General features: G+C 46.9%; 3 protein-coding genes across 6 annotated transcripts in view; 2 read left to right on the forward strand and 1 right to left on the reverse strand.

Moving 5' to 3' along the window:
- Window positions 1-7,889, forward strand: part of pde8a (phosphodiesterase 8A) — a 32,872-nt gene extending 24,983 nt beyond the window's left edge. For 3 of the 4 annotated variants that reach the window (XM_067248697.1, XM_067248698.1, XM_067248699.1), the window contains 8 exons: window positions 1,747-1,795; window positions 1,983-2,118; window positions 3,071-3,269; window positions 3,968-4,185; window positions 4,571-4,703; window positions 5,205-5,369; window positions 5,517-5,646; window positions 5,770-7,889. In XM_067248697.1, coding sequence (XP_067104798.1) covers window positions 1,747-1,795; window positions 1,983-2,118; window positions 3,071-3,269; window positions 3,968-4,185; window positions 4,571-4,703; window positions 5,205-5,369; window positions 5,517-5,646; window positions 5,770-5,876 — 1,137 coding nt within the window. In that variant the 3' untranslated portion in view covers window positions 5,877-7,889. The other variant, XM_067248700.1, reaches the window with a different exon arrangement.
- Window positions 7,890-9,105: 1,216 nt separating this feature from the next.
- LOC136955246 (KH homology domain-containing protein 4-like) lies at window positions 9,106-14,314 on the forward strand. Its single transcript, XM_067248908.1, has 14 exons — window positions 9,106-9,236; window positions 9,909-10,194; window positions 10,284-10,403; window positions 10,496-10,569; window positions 10,655-10,707; window positions 10,818-11,023; window positions 11,383-11,591; window positions 12,000-12,060; window positions 12,338-12,395; window positions 12,653-12,888; window positions 13,032-13,145; window positions 13,252-13,322; window positions 13,429-13,538; window positions 13,871-14,314. The coding sequence occupies exons 1-14, from the start codon at window positions 9,208-9,210 to the stop codon at window positions 13,993-13,995; spliced, it is 1,752 nt and encodes a 583-aa protein (XP_067105009.1). The 5' UTR covers window positions 9,106-9,207; the 3' UTR covers window positions 13,996-14,314.
- Window positions 14,111-21,601, reverse strand: LOC136955245 (fibronectin type III and SPRY domain-containing protein 2). The gene is made up of 13 exons (XM_067248907.1): window positions 21,519-21,601; window positions 20,888-21,193; window positions 20,635-20,730; window positions 20,142-20,375; window positions 20,009-20,031; window positions 19,122-19,243; window positions 18,782-18,946; window positions 18,101-18,235; window positions 17,750-17,903; window positions 17,015-17,148; window positions 16,501-16,633; window positions 15,948-16,124; window positions 14,111-15,025 (listed from the first exon to the last, which is right to left on the reverse strand). The coding sequence occupies exons 2-13, from the start codon at window positions 21,167-21,169 to the stop codon at window positions 14,773-14,775; spliced, it is 1,908 nt and encodes a 635-aa protein (XP_067105008.1). The 5' UTR covers window positions 21,170-21,193; window positions 21,519-21,601; the 3' UTR covers window positions 14,111-14,772.
- Window positions 21,602-22,294: the final 693 nt, after the last annotated feature.

Consider the following 22,294-nt stretch of genomic DNA (forward strand, 5'->3'; position numbering starts at 1 on the left):
GAGAGGGAGAGACAGAGGGAGAGAGGGAGGGAGAGAGCCAGGGTGGTGAAGGAGAGAGGGAGAGAGAGAGAGAGAGCCAGGGTGGTGAAGGAGAGAGGGAGGGAGAGAGGGAGCCAGGGTGGTGAAGGAGAGAGGGAGGGAGAGAGAGAGCCAGGGTGGGGAAGGAGAGAGGGAGGGAGAGAGCCAGGGTGGTGAAGGAGAGAGAGAGAGAGAGAGGGAGGGAGAGAGAGAGCCAGGGTGGGGAAGGAGAGAGGGAGGGAGAGAGCCAGGGTGGTGAAGGAGAGAGAGAGAGAGAGAGAGAGAGAGAGAGAGAGAGAGAGAGAGAGAGAGAGAGAGAGAGAGAGAGAGAGAGAGAGAGAGAGCCAGGGTGGTGAAGGAGAGAGGGAGAGAAGGAGCCAGGGTGGTGAAGGAGAGAGGGAGAGACAGAGCCAGGGTGGGGAAGGAGAGAGGGAGAGAGAGAGGGAGCCAGGGTGGTGAAGGAGAGAGAGCACCAGGGTGGCTGTCTTGGTTATAGTCCCAGAGGAAGTGTTAGATTGTCCTTTGTGCTCTTGTACACTGAAGAGGAAAGACCTCACGCACACACACACACACACACACACACACAGACTTCTTCCTCCTAACTCCACGGGCTTGGAAACATCCTGTTCCTAGGGTTAGATGAATAAACATGACTGTTCTTACACAAGTAGTTACACACTACAGGCTGTGAGATGATCATGGTTGCTCGGAGATGTTCATGGTTGCTCATAGAGAGGCTGCATGTATTCACATGGGGTGGAAGAAATGCTGAAGCGAACTAGAGACTGATGGAATCTGAGAGCCATGGACTATCTCAATGGGTGTCTTGTCTTGTTAAGCTGTGATCCAAATGATTATTTATGTAAACTCGTATCTATTTACATGGTGGGTGTTGTTTATTTCTTTTGTGGACGTATATTTGTAGTCCCCAGTGCGGGGCTAGATGCTGTGTGATTCCTTTCTCAGCCCAGCAGCTCCTATGAGTGTTTGTTCAAAGCGGAGCTGTCATCTTTCTGGGGAGAAAGTCTTAAAATAGCCAGTGTGTACAGAGGCAGCGCCACCATGAGACAATACTCAGGTCAAAGATGAACCAGTCTTCTCTTCCTTTCTCACTCGTGAAGTAAACACTTTACTCCCTGACACACACACACACACACAGACACACTAACTGTACCCAAGCATTTATAATTATTTCATATTTAGAGCTGGATTGAGTCCAGAAATAAGACACACAAAGTCCTGAGTAACCCTCCTAACAATGCAGTTAATTTGCCACATACCACAATATGCAGCGTTGATGTAACGGACGGATAAGGAAGTACAATAAGGATATTGGATTAATTTACTAAGAATCGTCTGATACATTTAACCCTAACCCATACATGCTAAAAGCTTGAACGTTTACACAACTGCAGTGGTTCATATTTATGGTAATAATTTCTAAGTGGTGTATTAGGTTGATTAAAATGCCCCTGCTTGGCTGCACATTTCTCACTACCGGAAGCCTCAGTGAGCCTAGCAACATGGCTGCACAATACGCTATTACACACGCTTCAAAAGCCCCTCTCACATGACAGATGAGGGAACAGAGGGATTTTAGCATGGTGACACCTATCATGGTGTCTTTAAACTGAGTTACGGACTCTGAGGTAATGGTGACAATTGTGTTGTTGTTTTATTAACTCTAGCTAATTTTATCTCTCATTTTATCTCTCTGTCTTTTTGCAGGATGGCTTGCGCAGACTGTCAGGAAACGAGTACATCTTTGCTACAAAGCGTGAGTACTACTTTGTCTGGTCATAATGAGCTGTCCTAGTCTCTGCCGGTGAAGGCTCTGTATTAAAGTAGATGTGGTCATATGAAAAAGTGAATGACAATTTATTATTTTGCGCTCTATCGCTTTCTCTCTTGCTGTCTCTCTCTCGCTGTCTCTCTCTCACTGTCTTTCTCTCTCTCAAACTCAGAGCCACACCATTTGCCAAGCCACCTGACCACACCTCTCTCATTGAATGACATCCCCCCTCGCATCGCCCAGACCATGGAGAACGAAGACTGCTGGGACTTTGACGTCTTCAACCTGGAGGCTGCCACCATGAAACGGTGTGTGAGCATGTGAGCTGAGCGTGTGAGCTGAGCGTGTGAGCTGAGCGTGTGAGCTGAGCGTGTGAGCTGAGCGTGTGAGCTGAGCGTGTGAGCTACGCGTGTGAGCTGAGCGTGTGAGCTGAGCGTGTGAGCTACGCGTGTGAGCTACGCGTGTGAGCTGAGCGTGTGAGCTGAGCGTGTGAGCTGAGCGTGTGAGCTGAGCGTGTGAGCTACGCGTGTGAGCTACGCGTGTGAGCTGAGCGTGTGAGCTGAGCGTGTGAGCTGAGCGTGTGAGCTGAGCGTGTGAGCTGAGCGTGTGAGCTGAGCGTGTGAGCTGAGCGTGTGAGCTGAGCGTGTGAGCTGAGCGTGTGAGCTACGCGTGTGAGCTACGCGTGTGAGCTACGCGTGTGAGCTACGCGTGTGAGCTACGCGTGTGAGCTGAGCGTGTGAGCTGAGCGTGTGAGCTGAGCGTGTGAGCTGAGCGTGTGAGCTGAGCGTGTGAGCTGAGCGTGTGAGCTGAGCGTGTGAGACGAGCGTGTGAGACGAGCGTGTGAGACGAGCGTGTGAGACGAGCGTGTGAGACGAGCGTGTGAGACGAGCGTGTGAGACGAGCGTGTGAGACGAGCGTGTGAGACGAGCGTGTGAGACGAGCGTGTGAGACGAGCGTGTGAGACGAGCGTGTGAGACGAGCGTGTGAGACGAGCGTGTGAGACGAGCGTGTGAGACGAGCGTGTGAGACGAGCGTGTGAGACGAGCGTGTGAGACGAGCGTGTGAGACGAGCGTGTGAGACGAGCGTGTGAGACGAGCGTGTGAGACGAGCGTGTGAGACGAGCGTGTGAGACGAGCGTGTGAGACGAGCGTGTGAGACGAGCGTGTGAGACGAGCGTGTGAGCTACGCATGTGAGCACGAAATAGGGTGCAGGAAAAGCGAGGTCCGCTCTCAAACCTGCTGTCGCTTCTCTCACCCAGGCCTTTGACCTACTTGGGCCTGAAGATCTTCTCTCGCTTCGGGGTGTGCGAGTTCCTCAGCTGCCCCGAGGCCACCCTGCGCTCCTGGCTCCAGGTGATCGAGGCCAACTACCACGCCACCAACTCCTACCACAACTCCAGCCACGCGTCTGATGTGCTGCACGCCACTGCATACTTCCTCTGCAAGGACAGGGTCAAGGTCAGAGTCTGTCATATTTCTTAACCCTCGTGCTGCCTTCGGGTCACATGACCCAAAGGTTCATAACGAACCATCGTTGTGTTTACCCAATTTTACCCAATACAAAAACAAATAAAAATAATTTTCTTTTAACCTTCGCAATGTGGGGGGTCTGAGACAGCCCAACGGTTAAAAGAAAATGCTTCACTTTGTTTTTGTATGCGGTAAAGTTGTCGCAATACGACGGTGGGTCACAATGCCTGATGGGTCAGAACGACCCGAAGATAACACAAGGGTTAAAGCCCCAGCAGACATTGATTCCTTATCCAGGCTTCCATACTACCTTCTGACATGGACTTGTTGTCTGTCATAGTGCCCTAGTGTCCTATGTGTATTCGCAGGGATGTTATTGGCCCCAAGTGTGTCAGTGGCCCAGGATTTTCTTGAACGAGTGCTGGTTAAGCTGATTACCAGCCAGTCTATTTCTAACCTCTGAGAAGTTATCTTTCATTGGCTTAGCCAGGGGAGCCTCAGAGCATCATGGTCACTTGGGACCTCAAAGCTGTAACCATGGAGATAGTCATCGTATGGACGGAAAAAGCGCCCTGTTCTACTGTTGCACAGTATATTTCACAGTACTGGATATGTAAATAAAATAAAATGATTGCACTTATTTGACAATGGCATATTAATAGTGTGGTTTTCCTCCCTCTTAACAGCAAAGTCTGGACCCCATAGATGAGGTAGCAGCCCTGATAGCTGCAACTGTCCATGATGTGGATCACCCCGGCCGCACCAACAGCTTCCTGTGTAATGCAGGAAGTGAGCTGGCCATCCTGTACAATGACACGGCAGTGCTGGAGAGCCACCACGCCGCGTTGGCCTTCCAGATCACCACCAGAGACGACAAGTGTAACATCTTCAAGAACATGGAAAGGTCAGGCTGTCAGGCTGTCAGTGTTGTCTTTTCAGGTTGTCAGTACACTGTTAACAAATTACAGCACAAACCTAAACCTAAATCAGAGACATACCAGAGTGGTATTCAAATACCTTTCGAATGACGTGTCGTGTGTGTGTGTGTTTTTTTTTTTTAAGAGAATAAGTGTTGTGGAGGCTGGGGAGTAATGTGATTGCAGTCCCTGAGCTGAATGGCTCACATGTGTTGGTCCCTCAAAGGGAGGAACAAAGACTTCATTCATCCCCACTGTCACTGCAGTCAGAAGGGTAAATCTGTCCAGAGGCCCTTTCATCCTGTTCACCCCGCTGTTTCTTTCTATCTCCCTTTCTCTCTCTCTCTCCTCCCTCTCCCTCGCTCTCTGTAGAAACGAGTACAGGACTCTACGTCAGGCAATCATAGACATGGTTCTGGCCACTGAGATGACCAAACACTTTGAACATGTCAACAAGTTTGTCAACAGCATCAACAAGCCACTGGCTGCCCTGGAGGAGAATGGGGTGAGATGAGCAGTGTTACAAATACGTTTGAGACATACAGTACATGCACAGCTAACTGTAATCCAGGATGGAACAGCAATGCTGGTTTGAAAGTACTTGTGGCCCACCTTAGCTTTGGAACAGTCTTGTGAGAGGGGAGAGAATTTTACAAGCTAGTACCATCTTTCTCATCACTATGTGGAATGCACAGCACAGACATTTTAAAAGATCTCTGGTCTTTTTAAGGGGGAAAAAGGAAAGAGAATTCCCTCCTCATATTCCTGTATTCAACTCAAACTATGTTACGCTCACGAACTGACAGAGGACATTTTGTTTTGTAGACATAATCATTAGAGCTACTCATCACCATCCAACCACTCTCAAACCTGTCGGTTGTTTGTTCTGTCTTAAAAGCTCTCTTCACTCCATAAAATAATGTTGGACGTGTGGACTTGTGAGCAGGACAGAAAGTGGTGCTGTGGTGTGTGTTGTTTTGCTGACAATCTGTCTTGGATATGTCAGGGGAACAATGACGAGGAGTCAGTCAAAGGCATCCTGACGTCCCCCGAGAACAGGATACTTGTCAAGCGCATGCTCATTAAGTGTGCAGACATTTCCAACCCCTGCCGTCCGCTGGAGCTGTGTATCGAATGGGCAGGACGCATCTCTGAGGAATACTTTGCACAGGTAATGAAATGAGACCAGACATGGCGTCACTGTCTGGACTGTAGATCAAGTCCAACAGCGTTTCTGCAGTGTTCTACAATAAATTGTATCCCTCTTTATATATTTTGTCTGTCTGCTAAGAAGTGTGTCTGATTGCTTGTCGTTTAGACGGACGAGGAGAAGAGACAGGGTCTGCCAGTGGTCATGCCCGTGTTTGACAGGAACACCTGCAGCATTCCCAAGTCCCAGATTTCCTTCATAGACTACTTCATCACCGACATGTTTGATGCCTGGGATGGTAGGAGAGCTTGTGTTCCTGCTCTGAGTAACGCTAGAACGTGTTTATTGGCTAGACAACATGAGCTTATTAAATGGTTAAACTGTCATGCACCTCTGACTCTTCAACAATGTTTCCATCTAGCTTTCGCAGACCTGCCCAACCTCATGCAGCACTTGGACAACAATTTCAAATACTGGAAAGGCCTGGATGAACGAAAGCTGCACAGCCTGCGTCCTCCCCCAGAATAGGAGCCTCGTTTGTGGGGGGGGGGGGGGGTCGGCCCTGGCCCTTGGGCCCCTTCCTGGGCCCCCTTCCTCCAGAGTAACCTTCCTCTCTCTCTCTACCTGTGGGGGATGTCTCTCTACCAGCCCATCCCAGCAGCCCACGGCCTCCACTCCTCCGCCTCTGCAGCACGCCAAGTGTCCGTCCGGATCGACTCTCTGACAGACTGACAAGCTGGAGCATGGGCCTCCGGATCAGGATCTATCGCCCTATCAGAGTGGACGGCATCCTCATTAACTCCCTAACGCCGCGCAGGCATTGGATGGAGCAGCTGGTCAGGTGACTTGTGAGACGCACCCTCAGAGCCACCCCTGGCACACAGAGTCCCTTTCCCCCCAGTTAAACACACGGGTCGCCCCTCTTCATAGGAGGGGTCAGATGTTACTGTCTATGTTAACACTGCTGGTTCATGGGTAGAGCAACAGAGAAACACTGTCTGGCTGGACTTTGAGAGCTGGTCAAGCTCCTGCTGAGAAAAACTGAGGATGAGGTGGTCATGAGGTCACGTGATGCAGAGTCAAACCCAGACCACGGATGACGGCATCAAACCTACACCCGTCTGTTGTGACAAGGCCGAATTACTCTCATGTGCCCCCAGAGGCCACACCACAGAACTACACTCCACCCCTTTTTTTTTTTTCTTGCTGTATTTTCTTAGTTTTGTCTATCAGAAGCACGTCCACTACAGCAGGATAGGGAGATGTGTAGCAACTCGAGGCTATTAAAAGACAAGAGGGTGGGCATGTTTTCATGGGTGTTTAAGGTGTTCAACTTTACTTGCGCCACTGGTGAGAGATACAAATTTAAACACCATGATCATAGGTAATTAAAAGTTTGGTTAATTTATTTTGTTTTAGATGTTCCACATTTTCTATACTAAAAATGAATACAAATAATTAGTTGATGGATAAATAAGTAAGTAAGAAAGAAAAGCCAAAGCTGATTAATATGAATTCAATAACTGGGTCTTATCCTTGATTATTACACATATGAAACATTAACATTATAAACTTTTTTTCTTTTCTTATCACAAGTACAGTACCAGTTTGAATGAACACCTTTGCATTGCACTGTCAAAGTCTCAGTGATATGTTCATTGATGGGATGTTGAATTGAAGAATTAGCTGTGTTGTTGTTGATCACCTGCGAGTTTGTATATCTCCCTCACTTCTGTTTCACCGCTGTTATCCGGCCTCTCATAACAGCAGAGATCTGTGAAAACATTTTGGACTTGAACGATTTTTTGCCCAGAAATTTTTGTATCTGGTTTATCCTACTGAAAAAGACTGCCTTATTTTATACAATATTTATACAGTACATCCCACTGTGCAACTGCAACGGACACCTGGAGTTTTTAATAACATAGTCAAAAAAAGTTATGTTCAAGTAAATCTCAATATTTTTATAGACTATGAATTTTACACTGGAGGGACAGCAAATGAAACAGCCGTTAGCTATCTGAGTACCTGTGAAACCATGTTCATTGGAGAGGCATTTCAGTCATGTAAACAGAGAACTCTATGGTTTATGAAGGATGTGGATTACAGGATTGTCTATCACTGTCTTTAACCAGTCGCCTGGAAGCCAGCTTGCTTTGATTTTGACAAACATCATTCTATATCGGCCATTATATTTTAACATCATTCTATATTGGCCATTTTGTCTGAGATTCTTACGTGCAGACAAAGTACCCAGGGAACTACCCACGGTTGGTTTCAGATTAGGATACTAATATATGTTAAAGAATGTTGCTTATTAAGATTATTTCCTATTTAAACAGTATATAAAATGCCATAACACATAAGAAAACATTGGTTGATAAGAGTGTATTGACCATGGTATCTTTGTTACTCTCTTCAGAAGACCAACGTAAACACTCAGTAAGGGGATGTTCGTTCCCTCTGACTCACTACTTCTGGTCTGGAGGCACCGAAAAATGACAAAAAAATTGAAATTATTCAATGGAAAATAAAATAATGACGATGACTAGTTTGACAATCCTTTCCAACTGTCATAGAATGTACACAAACACACACACACACAAAATGGAATGCTTGTCTCACATTGTACTACATCTGTAACTGTTAACAAACAGATCATGTTGTGTGTGTGTGTGTGTGGGGGGGGGGGGGGGGGGGCACACAGTCCTCTTCCCAACACACACACAGATGATTGAACAACGTGATCAATTTTTATGAGCCTGAAATACTCTCTTTGCTGTCTTTGAGAAGAAGGCTTGCTGAGAACAGTGACAGTCTCAGTTTTTACCATGGTGTTCATTCAGGAAGCCGTATGACAGCATCACTGGTGTACCCTACTGGTGAGGGTATGGGCTGCAGGTTGAGGGAGTAAAATAATTTAAAAAAAATGGACAATAATGCAAAGATAAATATACCTTGCAAATTTACAGGAATCGCCCATTCAGAACCATTACCATAAATTAACCTTCAATTAGGCTACCATTTCCAGGCAAAACTGCCTCCTTCATACCATAGGTCTACTGTGGAATAAATAGCACAAGGAAAGAAAATAAAAAGACAGATTGAGGGCCAGGTCTACAGAACCATGTTTGCTTCTGTCAGATATAGTTCTGCGAAAAAACAGCTGTCATGTTCTCAGACGGCATGCATGTGTGGTGTTTGACTTAAATGAGTCAGGAGATGAGCGGAACTGGCCTGTGGCACAGAAGCTGAAAGTGGAGATCTTTTATTTTTTTATGATCCTATTTACTGAGAACAACATATATCCATCGTGGACTTTGTTTTTTGAAACATGTTTTCCCAAAAGAGGAAGTCAATGCATCAGTGTCCTTATCCGATCGTCAATGCCGAAATCGCGTCCATCCAGTTACACAAGCAGGGTCCAGGCCCTTGAGTGCAGAAGAGGTGAAAAAATACAATCTCCAGCGTTTGTTCAGGCTAGGTCAACATCTAGGCCTACTCTCTGAATATTTTAATACCGGAATTTAAATTCAAATTCTGGCATGGCCCATTATGGATATAATATAGGCTTAATGAAATAATACAAAGGTTGTATTTCTTTGTCCTATATCGAATATATAAAATTACGTTTCGCATAGGGTTTCACAAATTTAGATCACTAACCGACGTCTCGCGTTATTGCTCGTGTTACACAAGAGCGTGACTGTTTTTTTTGTAACATCCGGCTTTTCTCTGCGACAGAAACCGCCTTTACGTCTCGCTTCCTACTAGCCGCTGTCGGATGAAGAGTGAGCAAATGCAGCGTTGACCAGGAGATAGCTAGCCAGCTAAATTCCTAAACAAGCTGAATGCTGTGATGTCTTCAGGGATGACTGGACAAACGCCGTAAGTTTCACGTTTCATTCCAGATCCATCGTTCCTTTTCATTATGTTCAACAAATGCAGAGTAGTTAGCTCTAGCTTCAAATGCTAAGATGTTAGCTAGTGCTAGCTATTAGCCACGGGTGCCATTGTCGAACTAACCACGAATGTTATACAAGCAACGCCGCAATCAACTTCAGCTGGCCGACGCGAGAGTTAGCGATATAACTTTGTTCTCCAACGAAGCGTAATAAGGTATAATAGCACAATTGTGCCTTTTTACATTGTATCCGTTGAAGGAAATAACTTTCATAAGGTATATAATAATCTAGCTAACCACTCAAGATATCTAGCCACCACTAGCTAGTCCTTTATCAGGCGTTTTTGCCAGCTATCAGTTTAGCCAGCTAACACAACTAGGCTAACTAGCTTTACGTCGTCAGCTTTTTTGCTAATGTTAGCTAGCGTAAATAGGTAGGCTCCTTGAGCCTCTACAATAACAATTGTGGCGGCTTTAGCACGTTACACGTACTGTTAGCCAAGTGGAGGGTTAAGAAAGCGGTTTCTCTTAAATAATGGTTTCCCGCTGATACCACCCTCCTAGATAACTTAGTAGTGGCTGAACAGGCTACAGGTTTTCGAGAGTGCCAAGGCCTACTGACCCTACACACACTAACCAGAAACTTACCCACACAGGTGCGTTACAACTAGCAGATGGGACCAGCCCGCCCAGCCCAAACCTAGGGTGGATGTGATGCAGGCCTGCGTGGGAAACTCATCGCACCCTAGTGTCCCTGCTAGCTGTATGTCAGTCACCAACCAGAACGCAACCCAGAACAGAGGGCCCGGGGCATTGCGGTCTGATGGGGATCAGACAGCCTCACAAGGCGGAGTGGAGATGGCTGCAGCCATGGCGGCTAAAATCAATGCCATGTTGATGGCAAAGGGAAAGTTGAAGATTCCCCCACCGCTACCGTCTAAGGTACTCAACAGTAACTGTAACAGTGGTTTTGGACTGTATTTAAATAACCAGTGAAAGGCATTAGTAATGAGTTATGTATCATGTTTCAGGTACCTTCATGTTTGTCAGTGTCCAGTACGGCAGATGAAACTGTAGTCACAGAGGTTGACATTAACGATGTCCCAATAAACTGTAGAAACCTTCTTACCAAAGGCAAAACTCAAGAAGAGGTAAGTTGATAAACCTGGTTTACCCTTTTATAACCCCATTCCAGAATCCCATGTCTCTGTGACCATCTTTTTATTATTTTTTTACATTCTAGATTCGCCAGTGCAGCGGGGCGGTAGTCTCAACCAAGGGTCACTACATGAGTGATATGGACAAAGGAAAAGCAGTGTATGTATTATGCTGAGATTGCTTCCAGTGTCTATATTCTGTTGGGTGTGTCCATGTTGTATTCTAATTAACTTTCTTTATTTAGAGAAAGGCCTTTGTATTTGCATGTCCAGGGCAGGAGTCAAGACGAGGTTAATAGTAAGTACTGCAACCGAACCATCAAATCTCCTCACTCAGAGTTGGTCTGGACATGGCCGGTTCCCTCTCCTAACCCTGTAACACAGAGCCCTCTCTCCCTGTGCTGTTAGAGGCCGTGAGAAGAATTAAAGAGATCATCTCTGAGGATGTGTTGCGGACGGCCGCGGCGCTGGGAGGGCAGCAGGTGCCCATCATTCCTCCTCTGACTCTCTACCCCCAGCCCTCCCGCACCTCATCTGCCCCTCACATGCCCCGGACGCCCAGCAGCAGCTCCTCCACCCCCCAGGGACACAGACCTGCAGCTCCACACTCTGGGGTAGGCAGAGCCGGCTCCTTCACAGAGACATGGTTAGAGACGGGGGAGATGTGTGATGGTGCTAGTCTTTGCTGGAGGTCAAGAAAGTGAGGCCAGTTAAGATCATTTGGCTTTGCTGAAACCCACCTCCTACAGCAGGGCAGCAGGAAGAACAACTCTGCTCTCCAGACACAGCCCAGGGTTACTGTGCCTGCTCACAACTCCTGTCTTTACTGGTCCACATGACCAGGAAGTTCCATCACTCCCATGTTTCTGAACACAGAATCCTTAAGCTCTTCATTTCGGTGGTTAAACTAATTAGTTTTAGTCAAGTTCCTGTTCCGGACTGATGGACTCACATCTCGCCTGTCCTCTCCCAGAGTTTTGTGCACACAAAGATCTTTGTGGGTCTGGACCAGGCCCTGCCCTCCTTCAATGTGAACGAGAAGGTGGAAGGTCCTGGAGGGACGTACCTGGGACACATTCAGACTGAGACGGGGGCGAGGGTCTTTCTCCGGGGGAAGAGCTCTGGCTACATCGAGCAGGCGTCCAGGCGGGAGTCCTTCGAGCCTCTCTACGTCTACATCAGGTGAATGGAACATGCCGGTTTTACCGCCGGTTGTGGTATTAACTTGCAATTAAGTACTGTGCAAAAGTCATAAGAAACTCAGTATGCCCAATAGCATGACTATTGTGTTACATATTTATGTTTGCCTTCTGTCTGTGCAACAGTATAAAAGTGCAATATTATTATAATTATTTATTTATTTTACTTTTTTTGAAAGCATTTTTTGATTTACTTTAACATTTCACTTGCACAGTACAGTAGGAGGTATTCACTTGCATTGCATCTCCTCCACCAAGGTGTGGTTGAGTTCCCATTTCATCCTGCTGTTAAAAGATGTGCCACTGCAGCTTTGTGAATCAGGTTTCCTTGGACGTGATAATGATCTGTAGGTGTGTTGAGGAGTTACAAATGGTACCTTGTGTCTTGCAGCCACCCAAACCAGACAGGACTGGAATCTGCAAAGAAACTCACCGAAAGTCTGCTAGAAACAGTAAGTCTCACGGGTCTAACATTCACATCTTTATGAAGGACATGTAAAGAAATAGTGTTGGAGGTTTTAGAAGGTGATGCTGCTGAGGTTTGTAGCGTTCACTGATACCCACCTCCTAGATGAAACAGTAGGGTGAACCACCTGGGCCTCGAGTCGTGGATTAAGAGTGCTCTGCTCCTACTGACAAGAACACCAGTCCTTGTTGTTTTGAGAGCTGTTTGAGTTCCTAACATGTTGCGATGCCTGTTCTCAACCTCCTCTCCTCACCTTCATCCAGGTGAGAGCTGAACACTCGCAAATGGTGTCCATATACACAGCTACTGGTTCTACACAACGTAAGTACACCTGCGAACCAGCCTGCTGCACAGCTCCTCTTGCAAGGGAAAAAACTCAGATGTGTATATATATTATTTTTCTTTTCTTAATGTAACCACAGCTAAATACTACACCCTGACAAGCTAAGGGCCTAGCCTCTGTAATGATTCCTTTTCTGTCACCCTTAGAAGCAGTTGGAATAGGTCAGGGCTGAGGCCCTGTGCGCTGCCCTGAGAGAGGCCTGGTATTAACTCCATCTCCTGTACTTTTATTTCAGCATACGCAGCACATGGATATCCACCTAATAGCAATTACTCTAGCCAGGGGTCCTGGTATAGCTACCCTGCAAATGGGTATGCGGGCGGCTATTCACCGTACCCAGGATCCAGTGGTTATTGGAGTAGTGCAAATGGTGCCCCAAGTCATTCTAACCTGTCGACAACCCCTCAATCTTCTCAGGCAATGGTTCAGTATCCAGTCTGTCCTAGGAAACCACATCCCTATCTAGTACAGGTATGGGATCCACAGAGCCCCCCCCCCCCCCCCTCTGCACTTCACATCCATTACTTGCCAAGCCAACCAGCTGTGCCTCTGAGTTTTGCAAGTGTGTGAATGAGTGGGAGCCCAGAGCCCATCTGTGTTCTTCTGTCTCCAAGGACCCTGGGAGCACAGACTCTGAGGCAGACGAAGGCTCCTCCACCAGCCCGCCTCAGACAGGAAGCCCCAAGCGCCGTTTCCAGGAAGAGGCCCAGGACGAGCTGGCGTCTCAGGTGAGTAGGAGCCGCCGTCTACAAGCTACTCAGGAAGTGCTGAACGCGAGCCTCACCAGGCTCCTGTTATACACCAGCCACAACTTACACTCTGCTCCCTGCCCAGCCTGCTGATGTACCGGCTGCCGAGAGCTCTCCCCCTACGGCACCCTCCAGGGTGGAAGAAGGAGCAGAAAGGTTTGTCTCCTCTATCCCCCTTTTTATTTTGTATTTTTTTATTATTATTATTGGCTGTTAATACCTGGATATTTGTGAATAATCTTTTGGGTCTTTTCTTCTTCAGGATGTTGATGCCACCGCCTCCACCCATGCCCCCTGTGTTCGCCGCGCCTCCAGCACGCAAGAGAGCCCGAGAGCCAGTGAGCTTGCCCCCCAGCCCTCCCTCAACCCTGGGTACGCAGCGCTGCAAACACACCCTGCCCTCACCCCCTCTGACTGACCAGACTAGAGGTGGAACCCTGTGTGTAGGCCAGACTGCCTGTGCTAGCTAACTCTCTCTTCTTCTATATGTCTGTGTCTTCCTCTTGTCTTCTCTCTCTCCACATGTCCTGGACCTTGGCTGTGCTGCTGTTCCCTGGCTGTGGATCAACATCCTGACATGGGGCTCCTCAATGGCCTTCTCTGTGAAAACCCCTCTGTCACACTTTTTCTCTCCGTCTCTGTCACCGTTTCTTTGTCCCCTCTCCTCCTGTCCCTCTCTCCCTCTTGATGTCGATGCTTTGCAGAAGCGCCGGAGGAGGAGAGCGTGAAGAAGCCTCGGGTGGTGCCGGACGCCTCGGGCCTGGTGCCGTACGGAGGGGACTCCTCAGACGAGGAGGAGGAGAGGACGCGCAGCAGTAAGATGGTGTAGCTCCCCCTCCCTCCTCCCCTGTGGCCAGAGCTCTCCCATTCCCAGGAGCAGGTCATCCTGCCCTCTGACCTCCCCGGTGGACAGAAGGAAATTAACCACCATTATAGTCACAATAGATCGTTCATTCAAGGTAGTTTAATTTCATTTATTTTAAAACCATATGCTGTTTATGAATTGGCTTGCCTTCAGATTCTCGTTACTTGCTTTGCACCAATTACTGATGTATATTGTAACTTTCAGTGGAACTTTTCTTATCTTGGAAAATGGTGTAAACCTGTTCCCATGGAATACTGTAATAAACAATTTGAAAAAAAAAAAAGTCTTCAATCAATCCTTTTATCAAGGGAAGACGTGTGCCTGATTTAATTTAGTATCCCTGCAGCTGGAGATGCCAGGTTACATTTAGTCATTTAGCCGACGCTCTTATCCAGAGCGACTTACAGTAACTACAGGGACATTCCCCCCAAGACAAGTAGGGTGAAGGGCACGGCCAGGAATCGACCCGGCAACATTTTGATTACTAGCCTGACTCCTTAACCAGGAGTCAGGTGGCTGAGCGGTTAGGGAAGCGGGCTAGTAATCAGAAGGTTGCCAGTTCGATTCCCGTCGGTGCCAAATGACGTTGTGTCCTTGGGCAAGGCACTTCACCCTACTTGCCTCGGGGGGAATGTCCCTGTACTTACTGTAAGTCGCTCTGGATAAGAGCGTCTGCTAAATGACTAAATGTTAACCGGTCAGCCATCTGACCCCCAGGTTGAACATGTTACTAAACTGACGTCAAATCAGTTGGGTGTAGCGAGGGGCTGCCATGCCGTTGTGGAGCGTGAGCACCCCGGGGTTGTCCAGGGAGAAGCAGGGGTGGACGTAGCGCTGGAACTGACAGCAGAAGGTATGAAGGTGCTGCTCCAGGTCCACGTTGAAGAAGGACAGGGTCCCCTGGCCGTAGTCCAGCAGAAGCCCGATCCTCACAGGGTTCACTGTGATCCGGATGTCGGGACTCCAGCCGCTGTGCAGGAACTCGTACTTGTGCCTGTTTGACAGAGCGACGTGGGAGTTTTAGTGCATCGGACAACAGGAGGTTTGTGGTACATTTAATGCCAACATGGGGCTTCCAGAACAACATGGCTGAGGGGGTTTAGTTTGTGTGTGTGCAGGAATGAAACGCACTACTAGGTAGTGTTGTTTTTCCTCCAACTCAAGGGGGCATAGCAGAGATGTTGATGCTTTATCCTTTCTGTAAACCAGTGTCTCAGGAGGAGACGTAGGCTTGTGTATTGGTTTTGCGTAGGCACTCCCACATTAACCGGACCAGTGCCAGACTACAGCTTCAGAAGCACAATCATGTGGTGTCTTGTGTGATATGTCTGTACGAAAGATCTGCTGAAAGTGACAATACAGCTGTTCTGCTTTGTGCGGAACAGAGTTGCTATGGCAACAGCTATACGGCAATTACACTTTTGTTCCACGGGCACCTAACTGAAGAATACTTCCAACAAGGCATTGGAAAAACAATGAAATAAAGCAGTGTCTCACAAAGAAAATTAATATTTTGAACGACCAGAAATATTCCTGCATCGTCCTGCTATTCATACACAGAAATGGGCGTTGGACCCCCTTGGGATGACAGGCATACATATTACCCTGAGAACGATCCCAGCGGCTGAACTGAGTAGGAACAGTCGACCACTGATCTGTCAGTGCTGATCACTCTTGCACTTTTTGAGGTTCATGTTTAATTTGTAACTTGTTTATCTACATGCTATTATGGTTCTTCCCATTGGTACTTATTTGCTTTTCACAATATATGCTTCACGTTTTGGCTACCCGCAATGTTTTGAGGCTATCTCGTTATGATCAGTGACCTATGCACTTTTGTAAAGCTCTCTCTTAAGCGGCTGCTAAATGAATAAATGTAAATGATCTAGATGGGTGTTCCAGCTCCAGACTCTTACCTGGAGGGGGTAAGGGTGTGCCTCATGCACCAGGACGTGTTGTTGCCCCCCAGGTAGGAATTCCTGGGCGTGTCCTCGTATGCCACACCAATCCTGAACTCCGTGTCCTCCTCCACCTCCACCTCCCAGTAGTGTCTGCCTCGCACAGGAATCAGGTCCCCCAGGACTGCTACGCAGCTGCACTCGAAAACACAATACAATTACACTATTATTTATTTAGCAGACACCTTTACCCAAGGTGACTTGCAGAGACTAGGGTGTGTGAACTATGCATCAGCTGCACAGTCACTTACAACTACGTCTCACCCGGAAGAGTTACTGCCACAGTCAGGCTAGCTGACAGTCTTGTCTGGGCCCAGGACGAGAATCTTAGATGGGCCCCCTGCGCCCCAGATCTCTCCTTTTCCCTTGCTCTTCCTCTCCTCTGCTCCCCCCCCCCCCCTACCCTGGGCCCAGGACAACAGACCCGTTTGTCCTCCCCTATCGGCGGGCCTGCCCTCAGTTACGACTGACTGTGCTGGTGGCCCCCCTATGGTGGTTTAACCTGTGTTACCCTGCAAAGGTGTTGTCATCAAAGGCCATGGCACTCAGGGGCAGCTCCTCGTCCCCATAGAACATGGTGAAGCCATCCTTAGAGATCGACAGACAGGGATGGGCGGTGTCCTCCAGCAGGTGGAAGAATGTGCCTACAGGATACACACACACACACTGTTCAAGTATTTTATTGTCAGATGCACAGAACAACACTAGGTCAGACTGGGCACTGAAATTCTTAGGACAAGACAACGCAAAGCAACCTGGCATAACATAAGAACTCAGAACATAGATTGCACCTATGATAAGCTAAAATATAATAAACCTAAGTATACAATACGGTTTACTAAACCTACAAATAATAAACTATACCAACCTTATAAACCTATACTGACCTAAAGATGATTTGGGGTAACAACTGGTGCAATTTTGCTGATAGTTCAACCAGTATCAATGTCCATTCACTGTCAGCATGCAAGCAAACATGCTCACTTAACTGCTCACTTAAGCCCACAGCATGGTGGGGGTCTCACCTGTGGTGGAGACGGTAAAGCCTTCACTTCTCTCACTGGGACCCCCAATATTGACTGCCCTGACAGACAGCAGGAAGGTCCTACCTGCCTGCAGCAAGATCACACTCTCACAGGAGGGGATAGCCACGATGGACCTGGCAACACACAATATTAGATTTAGTCATTTACTTATTTTATTTAAAATGGACTATGTCTATTTTAAAACATAAATGTAAGAATTTGATGAAGCGTACAAGATTATAGCATCAAGCTAATTATATATCAGTAACTTTCATTTAAGGTGAGAGACTTACTAAGCTGAAAAGAACTGTTTTTTATCCAGTCTAAATTATTTTTCAACGTACGTGGCCAGAGTTGACTGAAATGGAATGTGAATTGGACCCAGGCTGATAGGACTAGGTTCCGGCTGAGAGCGCTGGAGTAGGCCTGACTAAGAATAGCTTTTCTAGGACACTACCAGTCTGAGTCAGCAACTACTCTATCCTGGGAACTCATACCGCCTAAAACTGCAGCAGCAGAGGGACTCATTTATGAACGTTCTGGAAAAAGAGGCTTGTTAAACATGATGCTACCAGGACCTGCTGGGATGCAGTTCTAGATCAAACTGAGCACTCAGGATGAGACCTGAAATACAATCTTGTAGGTAGTGTATGTCGTTCACCATTGCTGAGCCATTTATGCAAAACAATACATAAGACAGTGATTACAGAAAGATTTTCCAATTTTGTGTCTTACTCAGTAACCCCACTCTGTTCTCCATCTGAGCCCATTTCGCTGAGCTCCACAGTGTATGAGTCAACTGGGTTTGTATTTCCTGACTCCCAGCGAATCAGAGCAGCCTCGGGGCAGCTGGTACACGCCCTCTGTCTGATCAGGGGAGGGGAAGGGACTGGGGGGAGAGGACAGAGCTGGGTCAGGCTATGAAAACAACACAGGAGGCTCCATTCCACTCAATGCCCTGAAGCATAGAGAGGATGCCAAGTGTCTGGCTGGATGTTTTATGCAACCTGTCACAGCTTTACTGAATTTAGAAATTTCCCAGTGCTTTCTGCTGACAACATTCTGGGCTGAGTGCAACCTAATTACCTGTCATGTACAGGGCCTTTTCGCTGGTGGGGCTGATGCCCGTAGTGTTAGTAGCTGTCACCCAGAACTCATACTGAGCGTTGGGCTGCAAGTCTTCCACGGTGCAGTGGGTCTCCTTCACCTTAACCATGGACACTATGGGGAATATGACAATCACAGGTGAAACGGTAACTGACGCTTCAGGGAACGGAAACACTGGAATGCAGTTAATCGGCCCGATTATAAATAAATACTTCAGGAGCATTAAATCAACATAGCATGCTTTTTTCATGACTCTCGGCTTTCCACTTACTGAAATTCAAAAGATCTTGTGACTACTCATGGAAGTTCTCACCCTACTAAGATATTCGGAGGTGTTCTATGTTGGCATGTCCTACCCTGTGGTTCTAAGGTGTTCTATGTGGGCATGTCCTACCCTGTGGTTCTAAGGTGTTCTATGTGGGCGTGTCCTACCTTGTGGTTCCAAGGTGTTCTATGTGGGCGTGTCCTACCTTGTGGTTCCAAGGTGTTCTATGTGGGCGTGTCCTACCCTGTGGTTCTAAGGTGTTCTATGTGGGCGTGTCCTACCTTGTGGTTCCAAGGTGTTCTATGTGGGCGTGTCCTACCCTGTGGTTCTAAGGTGTTCTATGTGGGCATGTCCTACCCTGTGGTTCTAAGGTGTTCTATGTGGGCGTGTCCTACCTTGTGGTTCCAAGGTGCTCTCTGATGGTGTGTCCTCCAGCACTGTTCTGTAGTACAGCTCATAGTACTCCACCGTGTCATCAGAGAACAGGCTCCAACAAACACGCAGGGAGGTCTGGTTGGCAGAGTTGGGTGACTGGGGGTTGATGACTGGGGCAGACGGAGCTGACAACGTCCCAATATTAATGCTACTCAAATCCTTATGTCTCCAGGCAACCACAACACTTATCATCATCCATAATTATGTGGATGAACAGAACCAATTATGATTTTAAAGCTTTTATTCTGAAAAACATCAACTGAGTAAATGAAAAAGCGTGAAGTTATCTGAAGGTCAGACCTGGTACGATGTTGATGGAGTCCATCATGGTTTTCACGTCTGACATGTCAGCCAGGGGCGTGTCGAAGGATAAAGAAGTGGCTATAGTGAGGTCGACCTTCTCTTTGGCAAACTCCTCCATTCTAGTTGGACAGACACACACGAGTTGGGGTAAAGCAAGTCCACTCCAGTGTTTCCCCTACCATTATATTAGGGGGGCGCCCCGCCCCCCCAACGGCACCCCCGGGCCTCCCTGGAAGGGCAATTTTTTTTATATAGCGCCTGATCACAAAATAAGTCATTTAAGGTGACCTTTCCTATAAAACAGGTCTATACCTTGCTCTTTTATTAAACAAACTAAATGGCCTTATGTTATTTATCTTATTGACACGACGGCATTTCATTTCTGTCTCATGGTTCCCCTCCCCCCCCCCCCGCCGCCACCCTCCCCCCCTCCCAAAGCTGTAAATTTGGAGGAAACTGCACTCCATGTACATGACTTGCGCCATGCCGTTCCAAACATTTGTCTGTGTAACAGACGTGGCCATGCTCCGTGACAAGGTCTACGGGCCGGTGTTTGCCACTCGCTGGGCTCGAACACGCCACCTCTGACCTGCCAAGCGCGACCACTACCAGCTACGCCAACGAAAAGCTAGCTCTTCGCTGACGCGGGTGGCCTGTTATATACTTGAGGAGTGAGTTTCACGGATTCACACCCGTTACATTTGCATCACACTGGACACATTAGAACTCAATCCAAGCTGATGCATGCGCATGCTTATGAAGTCATGAGTGAAGAGGGGTGATGTTTCGAACCCATGCATTGAGATATCACAACAAAACCATTATCATTCATTGTAGTGTAAGCCAGTTCAAAACATGACCACTCAGACAACACTTCACACTACCTCTTAAGGATGGGCGTTACTCCCTGTCAACGACAAGTAAACAACTTAAGATTTAAACTACTATGGCATTATTTGTAGGTTTAAAACCATCAAAAGAGCTAATCACTTTGACAGGAGGCAGTCCAGGGCTCACCTGTAGGAGGAGGCGTTGGTCCTGGATACGGTACAGAGCCTGAGCTGCCTCGATGAGCTCCTTGGAGGACTCCAGTATGCGTCCGCACCCCAGCAGCTGTGTGTACAGAGCCTCCAGCTTGTTCTTCTTCTCCTCCTCCAGCCCCGCGGCCCTGTCGTCATAGCGTTGAGACAACGTCTGCAGGACGTCGTTGTAATGTTGCTCCAGGTGTTGCTCCTGACGACCGAAATTCTCCTGAACGAGTTTACAAGGATGTCAGGCTACGAAGGTGGGAACATCACATTTACATGTATTCATTTAGGAGACGCTTTTATCCAAAGCTACTTCCAAGAGAAAGCTTCTTTTTTTTTTTATGCATAGATCAATGATCATAAACAATGAGATAGCCCCAAAAACATTGCGGGAAGCCAAAACATGAGCATACATTGTGAAAAGCAAAAAAACCTTGAGGACTTTGTTTGTGATCATCCTGAGTTCCAGGTGAGACTTTTACCTCTACGGTGAGGAATATCTCCTCCAGGTGACCTGCAAAGTTTTCCATCTCAGTAACCTTGTCCTGTAGTTTGCTTCTGGTCTCATTCATGACATTCTGAATAAAAAAGAAGGTAAAACATCAAACTGCAGTAAGCGTGGTCATTCTTTTTTTTCCCTGTATGATTTCTAGATGACAGAGACATTAGGGGTTCCTCCAGTGTTTTCAACACAAGGTGTTAAAAGCCCCCCAAGCCTAGTTATCTGCCCCTTACCTCGTCCCCTTTCTCATCAAAAACATTGTCATGTTCGTCTGAGGTGGGGGAAACTGGCTCTTCCTCGTCTGACGTTACACACGCCTCAAAGGTCAGAGACTCGTTAGTGTCCACAGAGAAGCGCTGGAAGGTGGAGGCCACTGTCTTCTGTTTCTGAGACACCACCACGAAGGGCTCAGTAGACACACCATTTTTGGTGTCCCCCTCGTGATCCTCGTCTCCACTCAGAACCTCCTCCGTGATCACATCCAACATTGCCCCTCTGATATCACACACATCCATGACCAGCAGGGACCCTTGCTGTCACTGTGGGAGGTAATGGCCAGATGGAGTCTTTCAATGTGGCCAAGCTCTACTGTGTGTTTTCAGCGTTTGCTAACCCCTATGGCGTGGTTAATTGTAAAACAGTGGCTGTTTGGAGTCCTTTTTAAGATCTTAAGATAGTTAGTAGGCTATACAGTGATAATGTATGATGATTTTCACCGTTAAAATTATACACTGACAACACAACACCGGTACCATTTTTTAAGCTTGCCTGAGTCATCAACGGAAACCATGCACTGCTAGGAATCGATGTTGAGGAAAATGTATTAAGATTTGTTACTAGGATTAGATATTAATTTCCGGTTACCTGGATGATAAATCATTTAGTAATTTTCTTGTTTAATGTTTCAGCAGCGTCGATTTAAGGCGGCCATTGGCAATGTTTTTCAGTCAAGCAAAGCAAACGAGTTTGTGATAAATATAGAAAGGACCCAAACACTGACAGGCAGCTCAAGTGTCAATATGAATATTCGTTATAATGCCAGTTTAACCAGCATTAACGACGATTTAGACACAACGTTACTCAGATTGAATACATACGTGTATGAAAGCAAATCGGTGACATGTTTTGAATTTTAAAAGCCATTGAATATTTAATATATAAGTTTTAACACCGAATTTGTTGGTTTTGAATTCACCTCTTTAAAATATGAATTTATTTCAATGTAAATAATTCAAGGTTCGTAAATTCAGGTTGCTCAAACAGTAAAATTCAGATCCCATGCAAAAAAAAAAATTAAGCTTCAGAAATTCAAATAGAACACAATTCAGGCAGTTCAAATTCGACTTTCAATTTTTTTTGTCGTGTTGTGTCTGACACAACAGTTTGAAAAAAATAGTTTCGAAAGGTTGTAAAAATATTTTCGAAAAAGGTTCGCCCCCCCAAAGCTAATATACAGGGGGGGGCCACTTTCCTCGGGCCTCCAGGGAAATCTGTTCCACCTGAGTTCTGTGGAGGAATGAAATCTATAATGGAATTCAATGCTGCTATTTCATATGTTCTATGTCTCTGTTGAATAAAAAGATAATCAATACCTCAGATATACAAAATGTGTAATGACAATGCTGAACATACAGCGGATG

Source organism: Osmerus mordax, chromosome 13, assembly GCF_038355195.1.
Source record: "Osmerus mordax isolate fOsmMor3 chromosome 13, fOsmMor3.pri, whole genome shotgun sequence".
In the NCBI taxonomy this organism is placed as follows: domain Eukaryota; kingdom Metazoa; phylum Chordata; class Actinopteri; order Osmeriformes; family Osmeridae; genus Osmerus; species Osmerus mordax.